Here is an 11,921-nt window from a genome sequence, read left to right as displayed (position 1 = left end):
TACCAGGTCATATCCCATCGGGAGAGCAAAAAGTCCATCAATCTTGCGGTAGACAGCAGCCACATTTGGAGGGTGGGGACTAACACGAGCAATATCCCCAATATATATATATCTGGAAAAGTAATTTGACATTATAACCATGTACAGTATCTATGGCATAAAGGCATGCCCTTTCAAGTTTAATTAATTCAAATAAACAAGGGACCAAGAGCGCATTTCACCAATGCAAGAAAACAATTGTCATCTTTCCATATGTGTTGATCAGAATAATTCATGTTTTCAGCAACTCCAAAGTGGATGAACATAGTCAACAGAAATTGCAGAGTACATCCCTGACCTTTCTTAATGTTTAGGAAGTAGTGAATCTAACTAGGTCATGCCAAATCAAATTGGAATATAGCATTGGCCATGAACAGTACTAATCTTTTCAGAAAATTCAGAATGTAAAGATAACTTACTATGTACAACCTGTTCTGGTAGGCCCAAATTTATGCTAAGATACAAATGTCGTGCATATAAGATAGGTGAAATGATAGGAATATGCATCAAACTTTAAATGGAAAGCATATGCCAACTGATAATTGTTTAAACAAATTAGTTTTGAAAAGATAATGCAAGCCCAACCTATAAGATTCCTAGGATTTGCACAAAAATAACCCACATACGTTCAAGCAATAGGAAAATACATTAATTAAACTAATATCAAGACAAATTAAGGAAAATAAGTCAACATGCACACAAAAAATAAAGGAAAGGGGTGGGGTACTGATAATGCTAAATTTAGATATGAAAAGGGCGTGCTTGGTATATTATAACTTTATATAAACAATTACATTGCCAAACTATAACGTTTTTAATATTCCCTTATCGTCCTTTTCATTATATTTTTACTTTATCTTCTACATGAGAATGTTCATTGTTAAACACTAAGTTAATAAACTTAAAATACTTTATATAATATATTTGATGACGGGAAACGAGCCATCAACCCATAAAAAAGCTAAACAAGATGAGTTCAAGCTTTCATATTTTAAAAATAAGCCAAGTTAAAAATTTAAATTTGATTTTTTTTAAACAAATAAAAGCCTAGTTTGAGCTCCAAATGCTAAGTATGCTTGTAGAGAAGATTTAACTCATTCCATTATCAAACAAATGTAGAGAAGAATGATAATTACCCATCAGGACACTCAGGCCTCCAAATGCTACATATGCTTCCATCTCGTGAAATCTGAGAACATAAAATGCATGTTACATTTAATTCCTTCAATTCAGCTTAACAACTACATGCTCTAGTGCTCAAGCAACATTAGCACGAACTGAGTCAGTAGAAGACCTGTTTTCTGCTGCACAATGAACATCGACCATTGTATTCTTGTTCGCTGCTCCAGATCTTCGAAAAATTAATGTTGTGTCTCACAAATCGCCTGTCATCAGATTCTGTACTGTTTGATGAAATATCTCTAGAACTAATAATGGCCTTACTATTAGGGGTCCGTGATTCTCTGCTATCCACTTCAGTCCAGGAAAAATGCACTTGTCTCTGACTTGAAGGAACCTAGAAGTGAAATTCTATTAAAACTCTGTTCCATTTCCAGAAATGAACCAGGCTATGAACACTTACCTTTAGAATCAAGCTTTTCATGTTAGACTGATATGCCTTCCATGTTTTGCGCACAACTGAGCATATCTTAATAGCTTGGGGTTCTCTTCCTTCAAACATTTCCACACTATTGCATTTTATCACTCGCACAAAATTTTCAGATCTCCGGAAATGTTTCAGATGGAGGATCAAGAGGGAAGGTTGGGAACTGCCTGCTTTAGCCAGCTCCAGTGCCATCAACTCATCCCAGGGTACATCCCAAATAATCTTGCAAGGTCTTTTATCCATCTTGTCAGGAGCAAGACACTAGACAGAAACAGAAAAGACAAGTGAGTAATTTTCTATAAGAGAAACATAACCCTAATCTCAATGGCTAAGCTTGCATAATCCACTATCCCTAAAAATCCCTATGATGTGTTTTTGGACTAACCTGCAGAAGCATAACTCGTTTATTGGTTACCAAAACAATTTTTTGATGGGGCACAGTAAAATGCTCTTCATAATAATCAGACAAAGCAAATTTTGAAGGTTCCTTGAAAATCTCAGTACATCCAAATTGTCGACTTGCCTCTCCAAGGTAAAGCACCATCTGGACCCAACAAATAAATTGAGAAACGAAAACATAAATAAGGTATTGCACGTTATAAGCATTCAGAAACCTTCCTAGGTTGCACATCATAAGCAAATTTTTCCAGTGACTACAAATACTCATTTTTCCAAGTAATCTAAAATAAAAGTATGACTCACACCATTCTATCAAATAATTATTAGCACCAAATAGAAATCCCCATCCTTAGAATGGTTTTTACTATTGGATGAAGTTAAAAATAATTAGAGAATATTAAGAAGTGGATTTTAAGCCTAACTTAAACTCACAAAACTAGTTTGTAGGTTTGCACCCACTTATAAAGTGTAAACTAGCCTTATCACTAGTCAATGTGAGACTTCCAACACATTTTGCTAACACCAAGACATATACATCTTGTGCATAAACAAAAAATTCATGGGTAAGCCCAACAAACAACAAATTTTCTGATAATGGGTGGCACAATAGGTTCAACAAATAACAAACCTCGCAAGATAGATTGGCTGCCAAATTTGAAATGAAAGACCTAGGAAAACTCAAATATTTTCTTGGAATAGAGGTTGCTTACTCCAAGAACGGAATTTTCATCTCCCAAAGGAAATATGTACTGAATCTCCTCAAAGAAACAGGAAAGTTGGGATGTAGAACCTCAACAGTTTCTATAGAATAGAATCACAAAATTAGAAGTGAGGAAAGTCCTCCTGTAGAGAAGGCCCAATATCAGAGATCGATAGAAAAATTGATCTATCTATCACACACAAGACCAAACATTGCTTATGCAGTTAGTGTAGTGAGTCAATTTATGAGTGATCCAAGAGAGAGACACATGCAAGCAGTTGACAAAATTCTCCAATACTTGAAATCAAGTCTAGGAAAGGGGCTATTATTCAAAAGGGAAGACACATTGACTATGAAAATATATATTGATGTTGGCTATGCAGGTTCTATTACTGACAAAAAATCTACTTCTGGATATTGTGTGTTTCTTAGAGATAGTCTGGTAACATGGGGAAGCAAAAAGCAAGATAAAGTATCTCGTTCTAGTGCAGAAGTTAAATTTCGAGCTCTTGCTCAAGGAATGTGTGAAGGACTCTGGATGAAAATAGTTTTGGATGATCTTAAAGTCAAGGTGGATAACTCTGTGCAACTACATTGTGACAATAAGTTTGCCATGAGTATGACCCATAATCCAGTACATGACAGGACCAAACACATTGAGATTGATAGACATTTCATTATAGATAATCTAGACAGAAGCTTTGTGATTACAACTCATGATCCTACAAAATTTCAAATAGCAGATATTTTTATAAAAGGATTCCCTCCAGGTAGATTTCAAGATCTTATAGGCAAGTTGAGAATGATTGATATTCATTTATCAACTTGAGAGAGTATTGTAATTAGAGGAAATATCTTCTTAATTAAAGAAGATATCTATAGAATCTTCCTAATTAGAAAAAATAGATGTGTAATCTTTTAGATTATTTTGTTTCCCTATTTTCCTATTTTAGAAGATTAGATTGTTACAAACAGAGCAAAGGAGAATGTAATTCACAAGATGGAGAATAATAAAATCATTCTTATTTTCAACCGATACAACTATATATATCAAGCTAGACAAACATTTTATCAATGAAAAACTAGTTAGAGGCTGAATTTTCCCCCATATGTATCCATTCAAAATCAACTTGTAGATGTACTCACCAAGCAGCTGAACAATATTAGCTTCGAAAGAATTATGTCTAAGCCAAAAATGGAGAATATTATATTCATCAGCTTGAGGGATGCATTTAGAAAATTTTGCATTAGTCTTGCTGTCTTTTTATTCTTTACCGCTACTGTATCTCGCTATTAACACCAGGCTTGTCTATTTAGAAGCAATCCTATAATCACATGGATTTGTCCCCTAAAATAAGCTGTCCCTATTTCCCAAAATAAACAGCAGATATATATATATATATATATATATATATATATATATATATATATATATATATAAATCTAAAGTATATCATAATAATGCAATCATATCATTTCTCCTAAATTTGAGAGTGCATTACAAATATAACTTCTGCAATTAGTTTAGATGAGCCAAAAGTATCTATCTAGACAATAAAATTGACGGGGACAAAAGAAAAATATGTTCCTTGTTTCCCCCCTTCTTGCAGGAAAAAAATACCACTTTAAATCTTTCAGTGTACTTGTGGAGATGCGTTTAATTAACATACCTGCCCCATAGCTTGTCTCTCACAATATTCTCTTAGTATCCCATCAGAATGTACAGCCCGAGGATTTCTAATTCTTTGCAACGAAATCTTGCTGTTGAAAACCTCAAAGCATTTGGAACAACTTGCACCAATTCCATCAACAGTCAAAGAAAAAAAATCGAGGGCACCGCTTACTGGTTGCACAATGAAACCTAAAAAGGCACGTCCAAGCCCATGAGCCAATCCTAGGAGACCATTCTGTCGAGCACTCTCCACAGGCTTTCTCACTACACCGGAGACACCAAAGGCAACACCTTGGGCAAGAGCTTCCGTTCCCTGAATGATCCCATCCCCAACCCCAGTGATTCTCCTTGATCTTACCTGTTTTCAAGAGATAAAACAACATATATATATTTTTATCAGAAGTTGAATCAATAATTTTCAGAATAATTAGGAAAAAAATTAGGATATATTCTAGGAAAATAAAACTAGTATCAAAGAGACACAAATGAAAGGGTCTCATAAATTTGTCTGTAGAATCAAGAATTAAGTGTCACCTGCTTCGCACGTAATTGTAGAAATTGCCCATCCGTGGATAGCTCAGCAAAGCCTCTGCTAAGAGATGCCAATGTTGAGCTTGTCATACCTAGTACATCCACCGAAAATATTAAATGTAAAGGATTATGAATCAAATCTCTCCAAATACGATTTCCAATAGCTGAAACAATTGAACTTTTCCTCATGAATCTGTCTCTGTGCATCACCCTCCTTAGATGCACCTAAAATAATAGGTCACAATGTTAATAGCCTAGTTATTTTACAAAAATGGTGACAACATTTTTTTCGTCAAAATTATGCCATAATGGTAAGGGAAAATGTAACAAATCTCGAAAATTCTGTAGTCAACGTGCAGTTAGTATTCACAATGGTACAAATAACTAGCAAACAACACCCAATCCTTGCAACACAGAAAACTAAAATGCTTCTCTTTGGAATCAGGAATAACTGCAAGCATGTAAGCAGACTTGACATCCTTCCTCGCTTACAATCTTGTTATATTCATGCTTCTTTGTTCTACCCTGCTTTTCATGTTTTGAAAGATACTCTATCCTCCTTCTAATTGTAGGTTCTAAACACTTTTATTATAATTTATATCCAGGTCACGTACAAGAATGTGGGAGAGTGAGTCAGTGTGCTTCCAGCCTTTTTTTAGTGAAAACTAAGAATGCTAAAGCGTGACTATATAGATTGCAATCCCAATTAGGTTGACAGATCAAACTCCACCTATTAGTCATTTACAGAAAATTTTAAATGTATAAAAAATAAAGAAAATAAAAGGAATATAAACTAAAAGTGTACTTTCAGCTCAAGTGGCTTGTTAATTGAAAATAGCATCCTCCGAACTCATGGCCCCCTTTCTTAGACCCATTTGTTTGTTTCTAGCCCACTAATGTTGGAGTTCTTCTAATACATATAAAAAGAAATTAAATATTTAGGGACAATAGAAAAATAAATGGTTGAGTTATCAGAATAAATAAAGTACGCATCATATATAAAGCCAGATGGCTGATAAAAACACAAATACGATTGGAACAACCTGTCAGATACATGAAACTTAATTCATCCAAGTCCGCAATACTATCAAAAGTATGATTAGGGCAACATAATGTCATAGAATTTAAAAACAAAAGGATGATATACAACACATCTTTATTGAATTTGATTGTAATTCTATCTTGTGTGTGTCTATGTGTATAATAAAATAGCTCACCTGGATCTTGAAGGCATTTCCAACAGCTGAAAGTATAGGACTCCATATGCCCAGGACCCCATGAGGTCTTTGCCCTGGAGCAGTCTCCAGTGAAAACTTCAACCTTACTTCTGAAACATCTATTAGGCTGCAAAATGAATGGGATCACATAATTAAATCACATTTTCTCAAACAAAATCACAACACAGTAACGTGTAATTTTCTGGGTAAACTAATCATCCTTCATTGAACAAATTTCGCATAAGCAGAGCACAACAGCAGACTTTGGCTGTATTTGAGTAATTCTACTTACCTAGGAATCAGCAATAAGATTTGGAATCCAAAAGCCTAACAATACAATTTTATGCAATACAATTTTATACCCTCCAAATTAGTTTTCTTTTAACACTCCCTGATTCCCCAATCAAGCTAAGTTGCAGCCATATTTTCAGTTGTTTACTCCCAGGGATAAAGGAAGAAAGTAGAGTGCATTCAACTGGGTGAGAGAGAAAATCCTCCAAAATTTAATAAGAGATTATACACATTGTAAGGGGCTTTTCTCATTGTTCACCTTAAACGTATTTTTAATAAGTATTAAACACAAAATTATCAAACACACTCATCATCACATACACATATAATATAACTTCACCAGGAAAATTAATATGGCAAGGATTTTGAACTCAAAGCCACCACATATCAAACATGCTCCATATAAGACCGTCTAGTTATAGGTATTTATGTCATCTGGTAATGCATTGGTACATATAATTGACTATATGTAGAACATTGAAAGCCCAATAAAAGCGATCGAGCTATAATGTTCGAAAAAATATACACAAAACTAAAGCTATATATTGAAAAAGTAAAGAGAAAGAGTATTACTCAAATCGTATCTCTGGATCAACCTCAGTGACAGTTGACCTTTTAGGTAAGCGATCTAGTTGCAAATTGTTGTAGAAGTCCATGAGAGCCCAAATAATAGGTTCATGAATCTCAAGCCTCCAACACTTGTCGGTTACCTAGGGCATCCATCAAAATTAAAGAGATCATAAATAATAAAATTTAAATATTTGAAATTTTATCAAAAGAAAACTGCAATATCATAAGATCAAAACATAGCATACTCGTATATAAACATATGGGTAAACTTGAATTCCATCTTTATTCTCATTCTGTATGGTGATTGTCATCTTGAATACTGGGTGTTGCACATCATAGGTCTGTTCTGGCGCCAAGAGCACAGGCATCAATGTTAGAGGGAGCTGGTTGTCCAGTTGCAAATAACCAAATATGAGCTTGAACCTGTAAAAAACGTCTAAATATCAATTTACCATGCTGAAAATATAGCATGCATACATATTCTTAGAAATTGGACTTAGAGCTTCACTCAACCCTTCAAGATTGGATTGTAAGGTCAGGACTTCTCAAGTTTTATAAGCTCTATTTAAACCACGCATCTAATGTGGGACCCAAGAGATTGCAACTAAGGCAGTTTCCCAACACACTTCCTCACTCCTAGGATTCATAACCTAGAGCGTGCAAATTCAAAGTGGCCCAAGAATAAGTCTAAGATAGAATCTAATACTATCTTAGAATTTGGGCTTCAGATATTCCTAACTTTACAAAATTAACTAGTAAGATAACAATTGTTCAAATTTCATAAGCTCTATTTAAACCACATGTCTAATTGATGTGGGACTAAACCATCATATAGTACTTTGATGTGTAATTAGTAATCTATTTAATAACTTGTGTTATGTGAAAACCTGTATATAGAGTGCTGGAGTTGGTTACACCTAATCAACTCTACAACTGAAAGTAACATATATAACTTTCAAACTGAAAGAGACTATTCTAACTAATGAGTTTGGAGTGAGAACAAGGTCATTGTCCAAAGTTTGGCCTCTATATTTCACATTAGATTATGAATTTTTTAATTGACTTTTGTGATGGTGGCATATGCACGCACTGATGGACAGGTAGATTTGAAATGCATGTATAGCATAACAGTTGCATAAGAGAGGGATAACTTATACTGTTATATGGACGGCATGTCAACACATTTCACTTAATACTGAGGTGAAAAAAACCAACAAACTATATTTACGAGTTATTTGATGCAGGCATAAAATGAAGCAACCAGTAAATTCACATGGGTCAACAAACTAGGAACCTATTAAACAGGGTTCAAGAGAAATTAATGGTAGACATTAAAGGCATGTAGGAAAAGAGAGAGAAAATGTCCCACACATAAACCGTCATCGTGTCCTAAGAAAAAAAATCAAAGTATTATCAAATCAAAAAATTGTCAGCTCTTTTCTACAGAATAGACATTCAAAGTATTTTTTTTATTTTTTTATTTACCAAAACATGCTCTTTGGGTACATGCTTCATTTGGATATGCATCTTAAAATGATAAGGCTGTTACCTGCTTGTCTTTCCACCATCGTAGCCAGTTGAATATGTTAAGGACACTCTTTCTAAGTATAAATAGGAGAGCTCCTTCGGTCTATGGTCCACCAAAGAAATTCCAACCACCCCTAACTCTATTAAGAGCTCAAAGGGAGTTATACTGCTCTGCATCTCATCCTGAGCACCAGAAACTCCCCCTTTACCAGAAGTCACCGGGCCTCTAATCTCTTCATTTGAACTTGAGCTTGGCATCCTATCATTGGTAAACTTTGCAATTATTATATCTCCCCTATCTATCACATGGAATTGCAACCCAAGTTCTACCGAAGATGATAAACTTCTTTCCAAATCAAGTTTCCAAATTGCATCGCTATCACCATCTCTAAGTTTAGCATCTAAAAACTTATTGCCATATGGATCTTCCCAAGAGAAGTTCTTTGCCGAATGAGGTTGCAACTGAATCCAAGCATCTTCACCAAATCCAGACTGCCGAATGCTAAGTGCCTTGTTTGGCGTTCTGTTCTCAATCCTGTTTGAGATAAAGTCAGTTTCTCTCCCAAAGAAATACACTCATACAAGCTTCAGTGTCAGATTTACACAGAAATAATGGCAAGATACTGAATCTATCATGTGAAACCTAGTATAAACTAATTTGTTTCTATCCCTAATAAGTTATCTGGTTGGAGGTGTTGGTTTTTTTCAGGATGGGGTGTTTTTTCTTTGTATACTTACTGCTAATGATTATAATTGATGCATAACTGATTGTTATGAGTCTCACAATCAGTAGAAGGAGCACAGTATGGTACTCAAGCCATTAGACTCTACCACTAATTACACTAGTCCTTTGGTTGGATTCTCTTTCCTTGTCAGTAAGTTATAACAATAGGCATTTTTATCAACATTTTGGCTGCGGAAAAGTATACCTATAGGATTGATTAAGTGGCAGTATAGCAAATACTTATAGCGAATAAAGTTGTCAATGTAATGGAAAAGACTACCATCTGGTTAATATTTGGAAGAGTGAATGTCAGTTCTTAATGGACTTGATATTGTTGAGGTTTACATTGAGTAAAATAAGGTCTTTAACATGGCACTCAAGCTACAAGGTTCTCCACCTAATGATAAAGAAAAGAGAATGTAACTTTAGTACTTCATTAATTACATTTACATTTTGCATCACAACCCTCTGGAAGAACCTGTACACAAATTTTCTTGTCCATTTTCCTCATTAAAGAAGCAAATATTAGGAAAAAAAAAACATTTTCTCCCTCTTAAGAAATATATTATAGAAGTCATTCATATGCCTTCTCCTTTCAGATTAATTTCAAGCAGTCAATCCAAAATAACACAACATAAAAATCACAAGTAATTGCAGTAGTGCAAATAAGACACTACATCACATGAATTCCAAAAGCCATATGATAATTATGACTACTTATAATAAAAATTAGATATGACACGTAATAACCAAAAGGAGCAAGCTGAAAATCTGTTTGTGTAAGAATGATCCTATACATAATTTCATTATTATTACCTTTTACTGGGAAACCATATCCAAATCATTCACCACTTGTGATATATACTAGATAAGAATGCTAGCCGTGCTTACAAGTAAAGGATAGGCCAATTTAAACATGCATATCTGTACCTGATAGGACCATCAGATGATCCAAGGCGGAAAACCACAATAAAACGGGACCCCTCTTCATATCCTCGAATTTCAGTTCTCAAAAGTTTGATAGTACCATCATTCATCCTCAAGACAAGTGAGATTGTGTCCTCTCTTACAATTTGAAGAGGAAATGACCAATTACTTCCTTCAAGTTTCACCTACATGTAACACAAAAATACCATCTCATCATTTAAACTCAATAAGATGATGATTGACCACAGAAGTTTGAAAATACATATGGAAATTTTTTTGAGTAGGCAACAACCAATGAGAAAATAGTTAAAAACTAGATATATGATTAATTCTCTTATGTAGAATATGCGTATAGGTTAATGTATTTATAATGAAGAATCCTAAATGAAAATATGGACTAAGCCCAAATACTCATGATATTATAATTAACAATATCTAATGATGTCTCAACAACATCTAACACTCTCCTCTCAAGCTAGTGCATATAAATTATACATACCAAGCTTGTTACAAATATAATCAATTCAAAATTCCGTAAAGACTTAGTGAAAACATTTATTAATTGATCACTTTAGTTAAGAAACTTAACTCGATATCTTCAAATATATTATTTTTTCGAATAAAATGACAATCAATCTCAATGTATTTGGTCTTAACTTGGAGGCTTTTGAAAAGATGGTTAAATTGTATAGCTCTTTTTAAAGAGATGAGGTTTATAAAGTTTCACATATTGACGGACACACACATACATATAGAGAGAGAACGGGGTAATATGTTGAGTTACTTGCAGCACTAGGAATTAGATATCATATTGATAGTTAGTAGGGTCTCGTGCCTTTTATTTTTGTAATATTGATTTCTTTACGGACAAATATCGTTTACAATTTTATAAATTATTTTGATGAGTTTGGTTTAGCCCCATCATGTATATGCTTTTTTTCCTCTTTTCATAATATCAAAGCATGTTGCAGACGATTGATGTTGTCTAGAGAGTCAACCTAGTTAAGATTGTAGAGAGCATACTGATGCTATTGCAAACTTGCTTTTAGTTTAAAAAAACGCAGTTACAGTTTTTCTCAGTATATACACACACAATCGCTTCTGTCATTGCTTAAGTATATATACACAACCTAGTTAAGATTGTAGAGAGCATACTGATGCTATTGCAAACTTGCTTATTGTTGTAATATGGGATAATATCTATAGAATCTTCCTAATTAGAGGAAGATTGATACATAATATTTTATTTTATTTTATTTTTCCCTAGGTTTCCTAGTTTCCCTATTTCCCTTTTTAGGAGAACTAGATTATTACAAATAGAAGGTTTGAGAATGTATTTTTTATGATTTGAGAATAATAATAAGTCTCATTTTCAACTTGGTGTCAGAGTTCCTGGTCTTAGGGGCTAGATTCCGCTGCAAGAAGCGTACCACCGCCACTCTCCGACCACCGCCGCTGCCACCGTCGCCGGTCGGGGTCGTCGATAGGGCAGAAAGGTGCGCCCAACACCGGCAATCACAGAGCCGAAAGTCGCTCCTCGAACGGAGCCGCCACCGTCGCCGGCGCGTGTAGCCCACGCGCCCACCTCCGGCGAGACCCACTCGCCGGCACCGACACAGACAGGGTCGCCGGAGCCCCCTGAGTCCGTTCCTAGGGTCGGTGACGACTAGTTTTGGCTGTATTTGAGCAGATCTGACTTTTACGTTTTGCTCCTCTTT

General features: G+C 34.8%; 1 protein-coding gene across 1 annotated transcript in view; it reads right to left on the bottom strand.

Annotated features, from left to right (window-relative positions):
• LOC106777074 overlaps positions 1 to 11,921 on the bottom strand; it is a 56,593-nt gene that overhangs the window by 1,739 nt on the left and 42,933 nt on the right. The window contains exons 51-62 of the mRNA XM_014664592.2: positions 10,207 to 10,388; positions 8,575 to 9,087; positions 7,271 to 7,448; positions 7,029 to 7,165; positions 6,165 to 6,291; positions 4,951 to 5,172; positions 4,415 to 4,774; positions 2,031 to 2,189; positions 1,622 to 1,906; positions 1,334 to 1,555; positions 1,176 to 1,228; positions 4 to 112 (exon numbers count right to left, since the gene is read on the bottom strand). Coding sequence (XP_014520078.1) covers positions 4 to 112; positions 1,176 to 1,228; positions 1,334 to 1,555; positions 1,622 to 1,906; positions 2,031 to 2,189; positions 4,415 to 4,774; positions 4,951 to 5,172; positions 6,165 to 6,291; positions 7,029 to 7,165; positions 7,271 to 7,448; positions 8,575 to 9,087; positions 10,207 to 10,388 — 2,547 coding nt within the window. The remainder of the gene's footprint in view (positions 1 to 3; positions 113 to 1,175; positions 1,229 to 1,333; positions 1,556 to 1,621; positions 1,907 to 2,030; positions 2,190 to 4,414; positions 4,775 to 4,950; positions 5,173 to 6,164; positions 6,292 to 7,028; positions 7,166 to 7,270; positions 7,449 to 8,574; positions 9,088 to 10,206; positions 10,389 to 11,921) is intronic.

Source organism: Vigna radiata, chromosome 11 (genome assembly GCF_000741045.1).
Source record: "Vigna radiata var. radiata cultivar VC1973A chromosome 11, Vradiata_ver6, whole genome shotgun sequence".
Lineage (NCBI taxonomy): Eukaryota > Viridiplantae > Streptophyta > Magnoliopsida > Fabales > Fabaceae > Vigna > Vigna radiata.
This window is presented reverse-complemented; position numbering and strand designations above follow the sequence as displayed.